The sequence below is a fragment of the Meriones unguiculatus genome, chromosome 1 (assembly GCF_030254825.1).
Source record: "Meriones unguiculatus strain TT.TT164.6M chromosome 1, Bangor_MerUng_6.1, whole genome shotgun sequence".
Taxonomy (NCBI): Eukaryota; Metazoa; Chordata; class Mammalia; order Rodentia; family Muridae; genus Meriones; species Meriones unguiculatus.
Window position 1 is genome coordinate 160,966,806 of NC_083349.1, and position 21,052 is coordinate 160,987,857.

The window sequence follows — 21,052 nt, forward strand, 5'->3', positions numbered from 1 at the left end:
TCTCAAAAATTCAGGTTCTAAAATAAACCAATTGCAAGATATTGTTAGCAGGTCCATAACATGACCTCATTTAATGAGTGACAAGTGAAAAGCCAGGTGGAACACGTGACCTGTGACCTTGAGAGTGTCTGTATGAGCAGGAAGGACTGGTGCACAGGTGTGCATACATGCCATTTCTTTCTTGTGAGAGATATGTTGCTAAGGGATTGGGTTGTGTTCTCAGGACGGAGGTGACTATATTTGTCTAAGAGACCCCAGTAGTTAGAAGTACAGCAGTGTCCTCCCAAAACATTGGAAGGAACTTAGCGAGAACTCAGTGTGGAAGAGGTAGCTTATCACAGGCTTTGGGTTGACAAACGGTGGAGTAACAGAAAGGAGCCGGCCACTGTCAGAACCATCTGCAGTCATGGCCAGAACATGATCAAGGGTGATACACTGGGCTTCTGCTACAAGATGAGGTCTGTGTATGCTCACTTCCCATCAATGTCGTTATCCGGGAGAATGGGTCTTTAGTTGAAATCCGAAATTTCTTGGGTGAAAAATTCATCTGCAGGGCTCTGATGAGGACAGGTGTTGCTTGTTCTGTCTCTCAAGCCCAGCAGGATGAATTAATCCTTGAAGGAGATATGCTGAACTTGTTTCAGATTCAGTGGCTCTGATTCAGCAAGCCACACCAGTTACAAACAGGATATTGGCAAGTTTCTGGATGGTATCTATGTGTCTGCAAAGGGAACAGTGCAGCAGGCTGATGAATAAGACCTACGTTACCCTGCTCCAGAAACAAGATTCTGAATTACAAGTATGATTTGGGGTGTCTTGGGGAACAGTAAAAGACTCATACTGAAAAAAGAATTATGATTGCTAAAATTTATCATAGTTTGATATTTGGCATTTTATGAGTATAGAGCTATAGAAAAGAATGATCTTTTCATAGAGGTTGCCTCAGACTATTAGAAAACACAGACATTTACATTACAATTCATAACAGTTGTAAAATTACAATTATGAAGTAGTAATGAAAATAACTTTATGTTTGGGGGTCACCACAACATGAGGAACTGTATTAAAGGCATTAGGATGGTTGAGAGCCACTGGTCTTAACCCTAGTTCTCAGTAACGGTGATCTCAGAGACACTGAAGTGTGAAGGTCTTTAGACGTCACGGGAACAGGAGCTTTGTGTTTGATAGGTGATTCTCAGATACTCTAATACATTGCCAGGACTGAGAGCCACTAACCTAAGCTAGCTTAAAACCAACGTATTTGAGCTAGAGATTATTCCAGCTGCTAAAAGGCACATCAGTTCATTGGCTTAGGCGCATCATTTTGCAAGTGAGGGAACTCAGACAGCAAGTGAGGAAACTCAGTGAGATGGTGTCTGTCCTGGTTAGATTTTTTTATTTTTTCAATTTGACATAGGATAGGATCATCTGGGAAGATGGACCTTCAGCTGAGAAAATGTCTCCATCAGAGTACCATGGAGGCAAGTCTTTGTGAGATTCTTTTGATTAATGATTGATATGGGAGGGCCTCCCCGACTGTGGGCCATGACATTCCTGGGAAGGTGGTCCTGGGTTGCATAAGGAAGCAAACTGAGACAACCAGGAGGAGCAAGCCAAGCAAGCAACATTTCCCCTGCTTCAGTTCCTGCCTTCAGGTTCCTGCCTTGGCTTCCTTCTAAGATGGACTGTGATCTGTAAACCAAATAAATCCTAATCCTTCCCTCCCCCAAGTTACGTTTAATGATGGTGTTTTATCACAACAACAGGAAACAAAGGAAGACACTGACTTTTAATACAGAGGATTGAAAGAGAGAAATAACTTTGGTGATTGGAGTGTTGATGATAGTTTAATTATCTTGATATTGGAAGAACTTAGAAAATAGGAGCAGGGAGAAAGGTTTTGTTTTCAGGTAACTGAGATGTATAAAGGGCAGCAGACATGTTCAGAGGCATGTTTTGAGCTAAAAGGAGTTCTAAATTAATATACCCTGAGTGGAAATATGTGGAAGTAATCTGGCCCCATGTGTTTCACGATTATATTGAGAGGTTAAGCTGAGCGTCCTCAGCAGAGAGGTAGGAAGGTCTGATATAGCACTGGAGTCTCAAAATTAGTGGGAAGTAGGAAGAAGAGAGGTGTAGACAAGTGTTAGGGGATAGAAAAGCTAGCCTTGGAGGTGGAGAAGTAAGAGAAGCCCAGAGGCATCGGGACCAGAGAAACAGCGTGTCCTGACAGTCTGTGTAAACGAGCTCACATGTCTGGCAGGCATCACCTGCTCTTCTTCACCTCCTCACTCACACTGTGCAAACCAACTTTCCTCCTACACTGTACCCACAAATGGCTGCAAACTTAGCATTCTCAGGCTAAATCTTCTTTGACTTTTCCATGTCATTCTTTTTCCAGATTCCACTGATAATTATGTGCTATCACTCGTTCTATGTTTTGTCTTCCTTCTGTCCGCTGTCAATTCACTGGTTTTGCTAATACTAGAGCCCATGACTTTTTTGTTTGTTTGTTTGTTTTGTTTCATTGAGGCAGGGTGTCACTGTGTAGCTCTAGCTGTCCTGGAACTCATTTATAGACCAGGCTGGCCTCGAACTATGTGATGATCCCTTTGAAGAGGAGAGAGAAGGAACACACCAGCTACCAAAGGACATAGAGAGTGACATTCCACAGAGGCAGGAGTAGGCATTCCACAGAACTGTGGTGGAGGCTGGGGAGGTGGATGGTTGGTGTAGGGGGTTGGGGCCGCTAGTGGAGCCCGGCAAGGTCAGCAGGCAGCAAATACTATTTTGTATGAAGGACTTTGATTTGTAAAATGGAAATCATTGCAGGCTCCCCTATCATTCCCGGGAACGGTATGATCAGATGTGCATTTTAAAGAGGACTGCATTTGTGAACAGTTACCTAATTGTGTTACTGTGCTTCTAACACACAAGATCTGCCAAGTCCAGCCCCATGCTTTTATCTATCACTGAAGGTTCACCTCACTTTGGCACTGTTTGAAAGCTGTTCTGATTTTTCCCCCCTAAAAACATTTATATATTAGCATTTTGGTGGCTTAAAAATAGTGACCATTTTTTTTCTACTGATATCCTTTTATTCAACAGAATTTACAAAAATGTAAGCTCTGAATTTTCCCATGTGATATATTAAAAATGCTTTAATTTTGAATAATGTAGCTCATAGACATTTGCATTTTATTGAATTAAGTCTCATGCGAAAAGAAGTCTCCTGCCAGTGTCTCAGCGTTATCGCATTTGCAGTGACATTTGTGTTCACATAGACTCCCTTCCTGATGCCTGTCTGACTGAAGTGCTTTTCTTTGGTCCATCTCTTTTACTCTTATTTGATTTCCAGATCCTCAGGAAACCTTCTCCAATTCTTCAATTCAATTATGAACCTTTTAAGCGTTGTTTCACTTTGTTCAGTAATTACATTGCTTCACATATGGTGTTGTGTAAAGATAGATTTTGTTTTTGTAATTATGTGTTTGTGCAGGTAGGTGTGCATGTGACTGCAGATGTCCATGGGGGCCAGGGGCATTGGGTCTTCTAACCTGGAGTTACAGGTGGTTGTCAGCTACTGGACACGAGTGCTTGGAACTGAACCTGGTCCTCAACAAGAACAGGATGTGCTTTTAGCCATGGAGCCAAATAGACTGCACACAGTCCGAGCACTCTGGAAGCTGAGGCAGGACAGTTCTTGAGTTTGAGGTAGCCTGGGCTGCTTGTGAGATTGTTTAGAAAACACAGTTAGGGCCACCCCAGACCAGAATAGGATGGAGCCCTTTATCCCTTTGTTGCTGGAGATGACTTTTTTTTTAATACGACATTTTACTATGGTGTTTTAAAAAAGAAATTTAAATTTTATTGCTGTTACTCTTGAAACAGGATCTTGCTTTTTATTGCCTCTGTTGACCCAGTTGTGGTTATACAGCCTGGGATGGTCTCAAACTCAACTCCCTGCCTTGGCTTCCTCAGTACTAATATTATAAGTATATACCCCCACACCTACCATAGTGTTACTTTAAAAAACACTATTTCGAACATAATATTATGTAGCTGCACAGTGAGTGCTTCCTGGAGAAGTGAGGAGCAGGAGAACAATCTCATTTCAGATGTGAAGGAGAATGAGCAAATGCATGGTTTCTCTCCCCTCGGATCTTTCAGTGACCTTCCCATTGTGAGACGCAGTCTACAGTACTTGCCAGACATTCAGAAGTTCTCATATACCCTTCCTCTTATTGCTTTAAAATCACTGACCAGTTTTCCTTTTCGTCCCACTCGAGAGAAAGGCATTTCAGCTGAGCGCAGTGCCCGTGACCCTGCCACTCCACTCCTCTGCAGTAGCTCTCAGCATGGCTCCTGGAAATGGCATATGTGTTCTCTTCTGTCCCATTTGACTGCTATATTTATTTTTATTTTTTGATACAAAGTCTATGAAAATCAGGTAGGTCTTGGAACTTCAGACCTGTCTGTCTTAGCCTCCTTGCTAAGATCATAGCACATGCTTCACATTTGACCCAGTTTGGCTCATTATTTACCTGCCTAATTTTTCTCCATAGCACCTGTCACTGTTGAATGCTCCACATGTGTGTTTCTTGTGTTTATTGCTTTCCTGCCTTCCTTGGAGTCTGAGCCCGGGAAGCCAGAACTTGGGTCTTTTCGTCACTGATCTCCCCACTCTGGAACTGTGCCTGCCACATCTTTGGTACTCGGTAGATACTCACCGAGTGACTGGTTCTGCCTCTTAGTAAAAGGACTATGCCACACTGTGGTGTGTGATCGTGGAGAGCTCTGCTGTGGGGCCACACTCCCTCCCTCACTTGTCCCCTGTGTCACCCCCTATAGGATGGGTTTTCTTCCTCGCTGTTGGATTCTGATGTTCTTGTCTTGTGTTTCCATAGTCTCCCTTGACAACATGTCTGCAGCACCCACTACACTTTCAATTCTTTGATGAGATTGCATTGAATAGCTTGTGTATGTTTAGATTCTTGAATGTCGGAGATACGAATTGATTTTTACAATAGTGAACGAAGTTACAGTGAGTAAATAAATAAATTTTGTGTCCAAAATACAAAATAGCTTTTAAGAGTTATATCATTTTTTTCTAGTTAGCAATTTCTTGTTTAGTCTGCAAATATAAATTTGTCTGATTTAATAGCGTCATGTAGTCTTTTCTGATAAGTCTAATGAAAGAACAGGTTTGTCTTGAGTCCTAATGCAAAGAAATGTCCTTACTACAAAGGAATTTTGTTTGATTCCATTTATAACTCTGTAATTTGTGCGATTTTTGGTGACTACTTACTTTTGTAGAGTTGCTGCTACTGTGATGTCTTTGGAAACTGGCCTTGGTTCCTCCATTTTGCTTGAACATTTCCCGGGCATTCTAATGACCACATCCGTCCCTTAAATAACCCACATTCTTGATTGTTAAGAGTAATGGTGGGGGACAAGAATAGCTGAGTGTCATTTACCAAGCCTCAAACTGCACCTTAAAAATCATTAAAAAGTTCCCTTCTTTGGACGTTGGCCTGGAATAGTGAGGAAAAACACTGCAGGAAATTTAGATTCTAGATTTGCCTCCTCCTGGCACAACACTTTTGTATTGTGTGAGCTGTGGGCACCAGGCTATAGGAATATAAAGTGGTTGTATAGAAAAGGGCCAAAAGAGCGTAATTGTTTCTAAAAAAATTGAAAAAGTAACTCCTTGACACACACTTGAAAGAAATTATGCCAGTGGTTTTTCTTTTTAATGTCAGACTTATTTTCATAAAGCAGTGAGTTTGTTAGAAAAAAGCAGGTGTGAACAAGATGGCTCAGTGATAAAGCACTTGTCCTTGTGGGCCTGATTTTCCTAGTTCAATCCCAAGACCCTCTGTGAAGGAGAGAACCCACTCCACAAAGCTGTCCTCTGACCTCCACATGTGTATCATGGCACACCCATACATAAACACACAAAGCCCATTCATACATAAACATACAAAAACACTAGTGTTAGTACACCAGTAAGCGTGGTCACTCAAGGATCTCTGTGGTAGGACACAGAGCTCTTTGGGTAGAAGCCCAGGAATGGTCTATCTGGATCATAAAATAGTTCCACTTTTAGTAAGTGAGGAATCTCCAGACTGCTTTTATAAGTGGCTCTAGCAGTTTACACTCTCCCCATGAATGAGTCAAGGTTCCTGTTTCCCTACAACCTGGATGTCATTTGTTGTCTGTGGGATCCCCACAAATGCTGCAGCTTGCAGAGGAATGATCACCCAAGGCAAGAACGACATCTGGTCCAGCACAACTCTGTTAGCTGGGGTTGGTTCAGACTTCTAGAGTGGGATGTTGAGCAGTTTGTTTTTGACATATTTAAGCACTACAATTTTGGAAAAAAGGCTTCCTTGTGACAGGTATCAGAACAAAGCTTAAGGCGGGGGGGGGCTGTTAAAGATGGCAGCATCCAGTGTGTTCTGTATCAAAGGGTAAGAAGATCAGAGACTGTGAAAGCTATGAGTAAACAGGCAGCTAGATCCAAAACACCGACTTTGGTGCTTCCCAGACTGGAGGGGACATCTGGGGAGTTAGGGATGGTTGGCTCCAGTGTCCCTATGTCCATCACCTGGGTCCAGGAGTCACGAACTTTGAGTCCCCTGCCCTTTCCCAATACTCAAGAGAGCGATGAACCTCAGGTCCAGGTACCCTCTGCTCCAGCATCCAGACATTAGATCCCTCCCGCCCCTGAGTGTTACGTTTTTCACACTCTCCGGCATCTCTTATTAGGGTTGTTCTATTGATTTTTGCCATTTTGACTGGGGGTCAGATGAAATCTCAGAAGTTGTCTTGATTTGTATTTCCCTAATTGCTAGGGATGATGAACACTTTTTGAGATTCTTTATAGCCAATTCTTTTCTTCTTTTAACACCACGCTCAGGTCCCAGGCCCAGTTTTGAATTTGTTTTTTGAGTTCTTTGTGTATTCTGGATGTTAATCCTCTATCGGATGCGTAGCCGACAAAGATTCTCACCCATTCTGTGGGCTTCCTCTTCATTCACTTGCCGGCTTCTTTCGCTGTGCAGAGGGTTTCAAGTTTCATGAAGTTCCACTTGCCAGTTTTTAGGCAAATGCAATCAGACTCACAAAGTCCTTTCCTACACTTAATGCTTCAGGGCACTGCCTAGGTTTCTTTTCCAGCAGTGCAGTGTTCCAGGTTTCACACTTAGGTTTTTGATCCATTTGGAGTTAGTTTGTGTCCAAGGTGATGGGTGATATTCCCCCTCAGCTCTAACGAATGGCTTTGCTGGTGGTTCACAGTCACTCACTTGCCGCAGCTGAAACATGTCATCCTCTACTTCCCCGGACTTTAGAATACTGATCGGAGATCTGAGTCTCTTTTGTTGTTTCTGTCTTTATATATGAACTGGTGTTTTTTTTTTCCTTGAAGTTTTGGTATTGTTTCTTTGCTTGTAATTGTCAGCAGATTAGTCTCTAGATCATGGCTGTTAGGGGCACTCAATACCTTTTTTGTGTATTGATGTCCATTTAAGTGTCACATTTTTTTGCTTTAATTTTATTAAACATATTTTCTATGCCTTCAGACTTCATACTACCCCCACCCCTGATTCTTATGTTTGGTCTCTTGAATAAAGGATCTTGGTGTTGTCGAATATTCTGGTCGTGATTGTTAAATCATGTAATTTTGGTTTTGTTCTCTGTCTTTGAAGTCTATGCTTCAGCTTGGTCTTGTGTGGAGATTAGCCTCCTGTTGTTTATTTGATTGATTAATTCTTTTATTTTTATAATTTGTTTGATTCCTTTTCAGCATGGTAAATTTCTTTTTGAAACTTTTGTCCATATTTTGAATTTCTCATTCAAGTTAATGACCATTTTGCCTGCTTTGGTGATTTTCATCTCTATGTCCTGAACTGATTTTCTTGCTTTGCTCCTCCGCTCATGGATCCTTCTATCTGGTCATTGATTCTTTTAAGGTAGGTCCTAGTCACTCCCATTGTCTTGGCGCTTGGTTTCCATTATTGAGAAGTCACAAGCTTGTAGGGTGACATGTTGGCTTGCTGACGCGTGTTCTTTGAATTTCTTTGTTGTGTTTTGAGCATTTGTTGGCATTTGTGTCTTCTGGTTTTAATTTTTCTCTTTTTATTTGTTTGTTTTATTTTATGTGAGTCCTCCTGTGAGTTATATGAACTAGAAATTATGTTTTCTGCTGCTTTTTAGGAGGAGGATGACTTTAGTTCTTTCTGTTTTTGTTTGTTTGTTTGTTTGTCTGTGTGTGAACATATTCATGTGTATATGGGTGCATGTGTGCATGCAGGTATTCGTGTCTATTTGTGTGTGTGTTTAGGCCAGAGGTGAACATTTGATGTTATTCTTCCTGTACGATAGATCCTTTTTTGGGGGAGGGGGAGGGGAGGCAGATTCTCTCTTTGTCTTATTGCTCACTAAGAATCTGCTTATAAAGACAATCTGTTTGTAATTCCGGGTCTGCCTTTTGTGCTGTTTGCTCTCTGAAGCCTTGGTCATCTTCTTCACGCAAGGTCACAGGACAGACTGTCTACTGAGCCGTAGCATCTGCCAGAGGGGCCACAGTTGCCATTTAAAATAAAGACGTAGTTTCCCTTCTACCTGGGCCAATTTTTGACGGGGGTGGGGGGGAGAATCACATCTTTTCTTTTTGTATGTAAAAGCAAAGAGTGTTTATTGGGCAGAGAATCCCAGCACGGTGGGGTCGCCACCTTCACAAAACGGCAGTGACCCTGAGGGGAGCTCGAAGGCCCCTTTTAAAACCAGAAAGGGAATTACTACAGTGGCTGTGTGACAGGTGATGGTTAACAATGCCAAAGTCCTACCTGTCCTCAGCCCTCTCCAGGTACAGACGTCAGCATTTGATTATACAAGGACAGCCTTTACACAGTGCACAAAGTCACTCCAACACCACGTCTGTAGTCCGCAAGCATGGTGCACACTTAAGCTCAACTTTCTCCTTTTGTTGCAGTCCAGGATCCTAGCTCGTGCGGTAGTGCTTCCTGCTTTTTTTAAAAGTTTTTATATTAATTGCAGTTTATTCACTTTGTATCCCAGCTGTAGCTCCTCCCTCGTCCCCTCCCAGTCTACTGATAGGGGCGGTCCTCCTCCCCTTCCATCTGACCCTAGCCTATCAGGACTCTCATCAGGACTGGCTGCATTGTCTTCCTCCGTGGCCAAGGTTGTTCCCCCATCAGGGGGAGGTGATCAAAGAGCTAGCCACTGAGTTCATGTCAGAGACAGTCCCTGTTCCCCTTACTAGGGAACCCACTTGGAGACTGAGCTGCCATGGGCTACATCTGTGCAGGGGTTCTAGGTTATCTCCATGCATGGTCCTTTGTTGGAGTATCAGTCTCAGAAAAGACCCCTGGGCCCAGATTTCCACATCTTATTTTTGTTGTATCTTCAATTGTATAGTGGATGTTTGATATGAGTGGTAATAGATTCAAAACTGTTCAGATACCCAGGTCATCCTCTGGGTAGAGACAGCTGCTCCCAGAACAGGCTGTCTAGAGGACTTCCACAAAGCATGTGCTACTTTTCTGAGGCGGTAAATTAAAATTTAGGTAAATTAAAAATTAGGGATTAAAGATTTCTTTGGAGGGAGGGAGCTTCAATAGGGATATATAATGAATAAAATGTGAAGAAAAAAATTAAGAATTAAAAAAAAGATTTCTTTGATATGTCTCATTTTATTTAATAATAAAACCCAGCTGTTGGCAAACAGATAGCTTCAAATGCTTCTATTTTGCATAAAGCGATGCTGGAGAGTCGCCAGAATCAGGGTGTATTCCTCTTGTTTTTAAAGATAATCGATCCTTTGTTGTATTGGCAAGTGGAGGAAGCTGTTCCTTTTCTCTCTGTCCAGGATGTCCTTTTGTAGAGACCTTTGTCAGACTAAGAGAAAGAGAGAAAGGCTTAGAATGCCACAAGTGTTTACTCTCTAAGTAGCTGATACAAATTCACTTTCTGACAATGGAAAAGAAAACTTTTTTTTTTTTTGCCTGAAAAAATAAAATTTTTTGTAACAACAAAATAGAAATAAATCATAACCCCACTAGGTAACTGTAGTTGTCATCCTGTAGCAGTTAGGCTTTTAAAAGTGATCTGTGTTTTATGTACAATCTATACCCAGCATTTTACTTTCAGTAACTTGTTCACTACTTTTCTGTGGGTGATGTTTGCAATGCCAAGGATAGAGCTTGGGAGGACCCACATATGGCAGGAACCAGCTCACCACTGATTGACACCCCAACTTGCAGACATAACTTGGTGGCTCTTCAACATTCTCATAGATTTGCCATATTTGAATACCCTTTTCACTCTTTTCATCGAGTTCCTTCTAAATTCTCTCAATAGCTCTAGAAGACTAATGTGTGCAAAGAGGAGGCATTGCTCAGGCTTAGATACATATTTCTAAAATGTTCTCTGAAAGGCTTTAAAAAATTTAAAAAAGTATCCCAAAGCAGTGAAAACTCAAAGTTCTATTCTGCAAGAGAGATGCTGTGTTGTGTAACTTCTCTGGAACAGGAGCCCTTACTGAACATAAACACACACGAGTGTGCAGAGGTGACCCGATTTAGAGAACAGTCCAAGAGACACATTTTGTTGATTTTGCATTTGTCCCATTTCCTTGATGTCTGCGTCATTATTTACTGTGTGTGTGTGTGTGTGTGTGTGTGTGTGTGTGCGCGCGCACTTGCATACATGTAGTGGCGTTTGCTTGGAGCTCTGAGGACAGTCTTCAGGAGTCTTCTCTCTCTCTCTTCACCTTGCTGAAGTAGGGTCTCTCTTGCTTCTCCAGCCTTGCTGGGTGCTCTGCTGCAGCTCCCCTGGCCTGGTGAGGCTCCCCCCCACCCCCGTCCTTTAGCTGCCTCCTTCCATCTCCATGGGATTAGAGATCACAGCATTATGGCCCGCTGTCATCCTGTTTCCAGGGCTGGAACGGAGAGCAGTCATGCTCAGCCAATGCTTCTCCCCTCTGAGCCAGCTCCCGACCCTGACTGAACCACCTTTATGTCTGTGCTGTGTAGACACGCCCTTTAACTATTTCCTCTTGGGCCATAATCTTAACTGGTTTGTAGGAGTTCTTTTTATGTGTTACGTTCAACACATGAAATTGTTTCAGTAGTTCAAAAATAACTGAATAATTGGACAACATATGTTTCATCCTAATAAGTAGGATTTTGGGGTGGCTGCCACTGTTTTCCAAGTTTGATTTTTTCTCTTTGTGTCTCTGGTGTTTGTTTGTTTGTTTGTTTATTTTTGTGACCCAGTCTCACTACATAGCTTGGTTGTTCTTGCTTTTGCTGTCTGGACGAATTTGGCTGCATACTCACAGCCACCTCATGCCACAGCATCTAGAGTATTGGCAGTGCTGATGTTACAAGCATGCCCCACCAAACCTGGCTGTTAAGCACGTAACAACTGTGAATTTTTATGTTACTTATGTTACTTCATCTAGAGATTTTTTTTATTTCTAGTCTACTGTTTTCTCCCAGCAAATGTTCTCATCTCAAAGGAAGATAAATATTTTTATAGTTTTATATTTTAAAGTTTAACGTTTAACAACCCATCTGGAGCTTGACTTTAGTGTGCTGTGGAGGCAGGGAATATCTGTGCAATGATGGGCTAATTTTCAGATTCCCAAGCTCACTTCTTGTTTAGTCTCGTGTTCTGTGGCTAAAGTAGCAGAGTAATTAAATATTCTGGGGATATAGCATCTCTGACCTTGACCTTTCATAAAGTCCACTAAAGTATCTTGGATTAGCTGATTCGCATCAGCAAATAAATCTGCCAATGTTAACTCTACTTTAAGTTGGAAGCAATTGGACACACAGTGTTATATTTGACTTTTGGCTCCTTCAGCATGAAATTCTACTGGAGGTCCAGTCTCTGTAACCTGTGTGGACTGTGTTCTTATACAAAATACCCATTAAGAAGAAATATTAAAAATTACATTTTTAATATTTTTTCTTTATAGTTTATTGGAATTAATGTTTAAAACTGTATGTGTCAATATAAATACATATTTAATATTTTTCATTGTATAAAAATGCCAAATGACTATATTACTAATTTAGTAGTTCTGTAGGCCTGGGTCAAAGTCTTTGCCTATCATAGTGCTTTATACAGAAAGTCTATTAGTATACACTAGAGTTTTAAAGCTGTGTTAGCATCTTTTAAAATAAAAAAATGATAAATGAATTTATTTACAGCTTAAATTTTGCTTATTTGATCTAAATTGTATCTAGTGTTTTTAAAAAAATAATTTATTTATTTTTATGTGCATTGGCATTTTACCTGCATGTATGTCTTTGTGAGAGTGTCCCGTCCCCTAGAACTGGAGTTACAAACAGTTGTGAGCTATCATAATGGGTACTGGGAATTGGACTCATGACCTCTAAGGAAGAGAAGCCAATGCTCTTAACCACTGAGCCATCTCTCCAGCCCCGTATCTAGTGTTTTTGGTATACTTAAATACAAAGTAAATCACTCAAGCAATCACTGGACTTTCTTTAAGCATCAAGATATCCTGTTGATATTGAGGTTAGGTATTTCTGTGAGACAAGACCTAGCTCTTTTCTCTCCTCTCTTCTGTTTGGACCCAACCATAGGTAAAGAATGGATGTTGAGAAGCTGACGAAATACACACACCCCTCATTATCCAACTCAGAAGCTCAATAGTTTTCAAAATAATTCTTTTATATCTAAATTGGCAATTGCTTGAATCTAAACAATGGGACCAATTGGTTTATTTTCTTATAAATCAACACATTAGTTTGAAGTTTGCTGAATTTCAGAGCATTTAATTGTCAGTATCGGAATGTGGTAGAAATCTTAAGCTGATTTCAAGAGTAACATGTTTGGATAAGGAGGAAGGCTTGTACAGGGTCACGCCAGCTCTCCTGCTTCATAGGCTTCTGGGAAGTTAAGAGTGAGCTGGGAATGTCTGTTTGAATTCAGAGAAGAATGGTTTCTGCCTTGTCTTGGTAAGCCAGCAGAAGACAGGCCTTTCAACATCAGAATTTTTGAGGACTTAGGCTCCTAGACCTTAAGGGGCTGGGAGTAAAGGAAAACAGGATTGGGAGAAGAATGAGTCTTTTCCCTCTGGAAATCAGTTATTTTGAGGCTGTAAGTTGGGATTTTGTCAACCACTAGATGGCTTCAGTTCCTTGCAGTGGAAGGCACAACCCCATAGGCACTTCATTTTGTAAAGTAGATGAAAAAACCAACTCAAGCAATTGGCTCTTGAGAATTATCATTTCTCATCTTCTTGTTGTAAAGATGAGGAACTTTGGAGGACCTCTCCAGGTTGACCCAGCTCTCTAGCAGCGGTCAGTATCAGAACTCTAGTGTTCCTATTCTCACTTAGCTTTGCTGTCCAATAACAGCAGTGTAGCTTTTGCGTCCATGAAGATGTTACAGGTCTTGGCTCTCACTGCACCTGGGCCCCAGAGAAGGTTCAGCGTGATTAAGATTGTTGTAGATTATGTTTGTTGTTTTGCCTCTTTGAGACAGTCTGACTATGTGGGCCAGGTTGTATGGAGCTAAAAATTCTCTTAGCTCAATGTTTTGATTGCTGGAATTATAGGTGTGTGCCCTCACATCTAGTTGGAATTTTGCATTCATAGAAGGTAGTGAAGTGGTTGCTGGGAGATCACTGTATAGGAAAGACTGAGAAGTGCTATAATTTATTCTCAGTTGAGTTTAGCTTTTATGTTAACAACATGACTATTGGCAATGATAGAGAGTTGGGGAGCTTTAAAGTTACGTCGTGAGTTTAGAGCTCTCATTCTCTCTCCCCTTTTATTAATCGCTCCCTCTAACAGCTTTAATTAAGAAAAGGGATAACTAATAGATACCTTTACAATATAGCCCATACACCTGAGGCTCAGGGATAATTGTGAAACAGGGTGCAGAAATAGTGTAGGAGTCAGAGGACCAGGACGCCTACTGCTAGAGAGTGCCCTGTAGACACAACCAGGAGGTTGTACTCATGAAATTGCAGAACACAGTCGCCTAAACAAGACCTGTATGATGGCAACACCAGCTGATACACAGTGTGGATGGAGGAAGTGCCACAAGGCCGCAGCCCTCGCTGTAGAGCTACTGGGAACCAAGGTTGCTGAGAGAGGGAGAATCAGTCTTTTAAAGGGACACGCTCTCTGATAAGCTGTCCAATCCCAGAAGGTCAATCCCAAACACATGTACAGATGAGTAACACTAAAAAGACTCAATAGTGTGTGTGTGTGTGGTGTGTGTGTGATAGGGTGCGTATATGTAAAACAATAAAAATTGAAGAGGTCATCAATTTTGGAGGAAGTAGGGGGATCATGGGAAGAGTTGCAGTGGGAGATGGAGGGGAAGGAATGATGTAAATATAGGACTCATGTATGAAATTCTAGAGAAAAACAAAAATCAGTGGCAAATAGTGTCAAAACAGCATGGTGAACTGGAGAGACGGCTCAGTGAGTAAGAGCACTGGTTGTTCTTTCAGAAGACCTGGTTTGATTTCCAGCACCCACATGGTGGCTCAAAACCAGGTAACTCCAGTTCCAGGGCGTTCGGCTCGTTCTTTTGGTCTCCAAGGTCATGCAGAAGGTGCAAGGACATATAAGCAGGCAAAACACTTAGGTCATAATCGTAATCCTAATCATAATAGCTTGGTAGTAGCAAAAAAACGATGTGTAGATCAACAGAATAGAATAGATATCCTGATATACACAGCTATAGCCACTTAAATTTTGACAGAGATGCTAAAAATAGGCGTTGGAGAACAGAGTGGCTCTTCAGATGTTTTCCTGTGAAAATTGGATATCCATGTGTAGAATGAAAACAGATCCCTATCTCTCACCCTGTGTAAAACTCAACTCCTTGTGGACCAAGGATTGATGGAAGACCAGAAACTCTCAAACTACTAGAGATAAAAATACTTGAAGATAGAGGAATGGGCAAGGTATTTCTTGCTAGGACTTCAGTCAGTCAGGAGTAAGGCCAACAATTGACAAGTGGGGGTCTTAGAAATTAGAACAGTTTCTGTATGCCAAAGAACATACTTGGATGAAGTAATAACTTACACCATGGGAGAAAATCCTTACTAGCTGCATGTCTGATGGAAGTTAAATGTCTAAACTATACGAAGAACTTAAACTAAACAAAAAGAAAGCGAATAATCATGTCAGTAAAGAAGGTAATCAAATGAGCAGATGGTTCTCAAAAGATGAAATACAAATGGTCAATAAACATTTTAACTTAGCTAGCTGTCACAGACATGCAAATCAAAATTACTTGAAATTCCATTTTGCCCTAGTCAGAATGCTAGCTATTAAGGAAGCAATAGCAAATGCTGGCAAGAGTGTAAACAGGGAGTCCTGTGTGCTGCCGGTAGGGAGGTAAACTCATCTCCCGCTATGGCCTTGGTTTAGAGGCTTCTCAGCAAACAAAGGATAGCTTACCACATGACTTGCGGTACTTACCTAAAGGATTCCAAGTCAGTACGGTACAGAGACAGTTGGCAGCAGTGTTTGTCACAGCACTGTTTACAACAGCTATGCTATTGACCCAACATAAATGTTCAGCCACAGAGGAATGTAAGGGAAAATATAGGATACATGGGACATGTGAAATAGAACTCTTTCTAGCCCGGAAGAACGAAGTCATATCACTTGCAGGAAAACTGATGCAAGAGGAAGAGAAATCATACTAAATAAAATTATTTATGCATTTCAATACAGCATGATTTATACAATAAAAAGACAAAAGTATGTTTTCTTATTATTTCTATATTTTATAGATAGATAAAATCAGGTATGCACTTATGACATGAAAATGGGAGTAAAAGCATGTAGGGTGTCAAGTGGGGGCCCGTAGGTGAGGAGTCAGGAAGGAAGATGGTCGAGGTTATCAGGGAAATATGCTTCACAAACAGCACATACGTGTATACACATTTAAAGCAAAAGCAGCAAAAATACAAAGTATTGTTGCTGGATCAAAGGCCACTGTAGAAAATAAACAAAAACTGAAAGAACTCATGTATTACACCAGATCATTTAGAACAATGTTGCTTGTTTTCTCTGAATACCAACGAACAAGAGAATACAGCATTTCTTTCAGCTGCTTTAATTTCTAAACATTGCATATTAAAATCAGCCATAATGTGTATGTTATAGGTAACCTCTAGAGAGAAACAGAGCTAATGGAGCCTAAAAGAAGTATGAACAGTATCCTTATCTCTACTGTGCTGCTCTGACAGCACAATACTGCCCTGGACTGGGTGGTTTAGAAAAAAAGGAACATTATTTAACTTAGGCTTGTGAAGGCTCAGGCGTCTGTATGTACCTTTGTGCTCCAGCATCTGTTTCAGGACGATGTTTTAGGGTGTGGGGAGAGAAAAAGGGAGGGAAGAAAGGAGATCGAAGCAGAAGCTTCTTTTCTTTAAGCTCTTTCATAATCAGTCTCAATCAGTCCTCCAGGGGGAAGCACTCCTGTCCTGATGACCTCTCTATGGTCCCACATTCAAACTGCAGTAAGGAAAAAAAATGTGAATCACTATAGTGATGGAGAGAGAGCTAGTGCACAGGACAGTGGCCTTTTTCTGTCTAGGAATACGGAGAGGAGAAAAGAGCAGATTAGAGAGCTTCTTGGGTAGGAGTGTGTGTTCAGAAGCCTTGAGGGGTCACATGTGGAAAGAATCCAGAGAGGGAGGAGGGAAGAAGAGGAGAGAACACGTCTATCTTCAAGACTTCTTATCCGTTTTCAGACATGTTTTCTGTGACTGTTCCAGCCCTGAGGTTACTCCATGGGTGTCCAGGCGTTGGGGTCATGCCTCATTTCTTATCTCCAGATGGAAGTCCAGTCCCATCTCTGGCACCATTCTTGCAAGTGGAATTCACATGCTGCATATGACATCAGCAAGTGGCACCTGCACTGCAGATTAAGATCAGTGTTTGAGGGTAGATTTTGCTATGTAATTGGATTCCAGTGGTGGCCGTTGTAATGTGTTTTAATGTTTATTTCCCTCCTGTAATACATCTGTAGTACTGTGTTGTACATCTGTAAATATACCTGATCTTTGAAGCATTATAATTGAGCCTTTGAAATAAGCCCATTTTTATGCTTATTTTTTTATGGTATGTTAAACTGCATTGAGTAAAAATGTCATTTGTCAAAACTGAAAATTTCACCACATCCCATATTCTCTTGCATCCTACAGTGACTTAAAGGGAGTGATAGTGACTCTCAGTGATGATGGTCACCTGCAGTGTTCATACCTGGGGACAGATCCTTCTCTGTTCCAAGCTCCAAAAGTTGAATCAAGAGAGCTCAACTATGATGACCTCGATGTAGAACTGAAAGAACTTCAGAAAATCATCAAAGATGTGAAAGCACAAGGTAGCCCATTTGCCCTTGTTATTGTGTAATTTCAATGTTCATTATAGAACTTAACTTAGGTTGTATGTGGATGTTTTGTAAATATTAGTTAATTCATTTCTGGGCTTAGTTGAAGACTTTGAATGAAGCATTCTCTTTAGCGTATGAGGTCCTTGTATTGGCTTTGTGTAGGTGGCAGCTGAAAACTGGTCTTATTGAAGATAATATTTTGGTTAATGTGTTCCAGGGACAGCTCTAGCTAGACTTTGTACTTTGCCCTCTCAGCAAAGCAGACACATTTCTTAGTGGTTTCAGGCTGTGAGGAGAATGCTGAATCGTACAGAGGCCAATTATTAACTTACAATATACTTGGTTTCACTTGCTTCTTTGAGAAGAAATCCAAGTGGTACATGAATTGCCACTTTGTTACAAAAAAATGTAGTAAATTGCAGCTTAGATGATATAATTTCTGCTTGGAGTTAATTAGCCATCCAAATGGAGTGTGGCCTGCAACACTCTGATTTCTAATGACCCAGACACTGGTGATGCCTTCAGTTCCCGAGTTTTGCATTAACTCAATGTTATTTTATGTTGGGACTCACAAGGGTGTAATTTTATTGTAAATTAAAAGTAGAAACAAAACACCAACCCTACAGCTCGTATTGGACATGTGAAAATCATTACTTAAGTTCCCTTCTCAGGGTCAGGTAAAAGTATTTTCTTAATGAGAAAAAATATGGACCATTTTCACATAAAAGAAATGTTCAAACAAGTAGGAATAATAAAAGAAACGGAGCATCAAAAGCCAACCAAAATAACAGGGCCAATCTTAATCCTGGTCCGTTTGCCTCCTTAGGTTTATGTATTTTTGATCTATATTACCTGAATTTTATTTCTCTGGTTTTAAGGAATTGAGATGATATGTTAAAATAGGAATATTAAAAGCAAAGATGTTAGGCTTCGGCCTCACACGTTCTTAGAGAAAGTTCTCGAAGCGGAGATCTGTAAAGCCTGTTGTCGGCACCCCTCCTCAGATGGAAGGTGAAGACCGAGGCGTCAGGCTGCAGATACAGATTTAACTTTTCCACTTTGATACTGGGTTTTGGAGGATGAATGGGATTATAGTCTTTGTCATTTTAGGTTATAAATTGGGGGAATGTTCTATATGTATAAAACAAAGTTTCTCAAGCTTATTTAATAATGTGGGTTTTACTTTGAAGTTTTTGTTTTGTGATTTTTGCCCTTCCACAAGCAAAGGCTAATGGTAGTTTAATTAACATAAATTATGTAACTTGCTCAAAAATTTATTTTAATATTTTGAGAATTTCATACATGAATACTGTATTAGTTTCAGTCTTCATTTTCACCCTCCAGCTACTCCCATGTTCTCCCACTCCTCAAATCCGTGACCACTTTTCCTTTAATAATTATTATGATCACACACACACACACACAAACACAGAAATACAGCCTGCTAAGTCCATTTAGTATTGCTTGTCCCTGGAAAAGACTGATTCTTTCTCAGTAGCCATTGCTTGGCTGAGCTCTTTATGTCATGGTAGGCCTTGTGAGATTTTCCTATCCATGCTGGCCTGCTGCCTGTTGGTGTCATTGTATAGTCTTGCTCATGCAGCCGTAGTGTTGCAATTTCGTGGCTGCAGCTTCCCTGCGACATTCCGGTCCTCTGGTTCTCACAGCTGAAAGCATTTCCTCCGTGTGTTCTCCAAGCCTCAGGCTTAGGGCTTGCGTGGTAGATACAGCAGTTGGGACTGGGCTCCGCACAGTACTTGTTCTTTGTACTCTTTTCAGCTGTGGATTTCTGCAGTGCTCTCCTTTGATGCGTGAAAGGTATACGTACTTGTGGATGTAGGGCTAAGGTGTTGGATGCAGTGAGCTTATGTTAGCTTAGCAAGGTGGCAGCAGCAGGCTCTCCCTTAGGTTCCAGGATCTCAGCAGCTGTGGGCGGTTGCCTTGGTTTACACCACCAGGCCCAATTTGCCTCCTGTTGAGCAGACTTTAAGTCCGGTTATTTGGGTCTTGGCTATAAGTGCCTCTCTTGCACCCTTGGGGACATCTTGCTGTGCTGGTCATGGCCGTGGCTTGTAAGCCACGAAGCTGGGTAGGAGTACTGATGCAAAGTTCCTTTGGCAACGTGCAAAGCACCTTAAGATACAGGAGCCGGTCCTCAGGGAGGAGGCCTCGAGATCAGTTCCAGCTTTGTTCTTCCAGGTCTTTTGTCCGAAGTGTGTGGTGTCTTCAAAAATAGTGTCTTACTTTCAGATTCCAGGAGGCAACCTAGTGTTTTTTTGTTTTTTTTTTTTCCACTTGAGTCTCTTGAACTCCCCTGACCAAAAATTCAAAGTGAGGTTTCCCATGCCTGGTGTGGGTGTCTGTCAGTTAGTCTGTGACTCTTGTGGCCAACATCAACACAATCTGTATAACTTCAGTCAAACTATACATGTATACACACACACACACACACACACACACACGCACGCACACACACATACACACACATTTAATATGTATTTATTTTCGCCAAATATAAAACAATAGTTTTTCAAACATCCTTAGTATTATGTATCTCTTGCCCCCTGATTGCTCACCTTTCTGACGTCCTGGTTTAATTATCACTTCCATTTCCCCTTGAAACCATCTGTACCTTTCTCTACCACCTCCCTGGAGCTCCCAAGCCTCTGCCATGATGCCCTTTTATTTTTCTTTAGGTTACTCTAGATTATATTACTTAAGCTAGAGACAGACCCACAGACAGTGAAAGTTGATTATTTACATAATCTCAAAGTTTGGTTCATGTTTGAATTTCTCTGTACTTTTAGACTAGTGATGTTTGGTTTCACTCCAAAAAAAGAAACAAAGAAACTTTTAAGGAATAGAAGATTTTACTCTAATTTATTTTTAGATATAAAGAATATTTAGTATTCTGTTCCTTTATGAAACTTTCATATTCCTAGTCACCTAAGTACTTTTAATTATAGGAAATTATATTTTTCACTATAGATTATGAAAAGTCAGAACCCTGGCTTCTAATGACTTTGTAATTCATCTTAGTGATACTTTAGAACAGTGGCTTTTGTTTTGAAAATATTTTTTTCACACAATACATTTTTTTAATAATTTTTATTTTTTATATTTATTACAGGTTATTTACTTTGTGTCCCAGCTGCAGTCCCCTCTCTCATTCCCTCTCAAACCCACCCTCCCTTTCTCATCTCCTTGCCTCTCTCTAAGTCCACTGATCAGGGAGGTCCTCCTCCCCTTCCATCTGACCCTAATTTATCAGGTCTCATTGGGACTGGCTGCAATGTCCTCCTCTGTGGCCTAACAAGGCTGACTCTCTCGGGAGTAGGGGGTGGTCAAAGAGCCAGCCACTGAATTCATGTCAGAGACAGTCCCTGTTCCCATTACTAGGGAGCCCACTTGGATACTGAGCTGCCATGGGCTACATCTGAGCAGGAGTTCTAGGTTATATCCATGCATGGTCCTTGGTTGGAGAATCAAGTCTCTGAAAAGACCCCTGTGCCCAGATATATTTGGTCTTTGTGGTGCTCCCATTCTCTCCAGGTCTTACTAATGTCCCCTTCTTTCATATGATTCCCTGTACTCTGCCCAAGGTTTGGTTATGAGTCTCAGC

The 21,052-nt window shown here is 41.1% G+C and overlaps 1 protein-coding gene and 1 pseudogene across 5 annotated transcripts in view; both read left to right on the forward strand.

The window, feature by feature from the left end:
* Nucleotides 1-21,052, forward strand: part of Bbs9 (Bardet-Biedl syndrome 9) — a 379,885-nt gene that overhangs the window by 137,554 nt on the left and 221,279 nt on the right. For all 5 annotated transcript variants that reach the window (XM_060371023.1, XM_060371015.1, XM_060371029.1 and 2 more), the window contains exon 10: nucleotides 17,243-17,421. In XM_060371023.1, the coding sequence (XP_060227006.1) occupies nucleotides 17,243-17,421 (179 nt within the window). The remainder of the gene's footprint in view (nucleotides 1-17,242; nucleotides 17,422-21,052) is intronic.
* On the forward strand, nucleotides 346-756 carry LOC132652253 (large ribosomal subunit protein uL6-like; annotated as a pseudogene).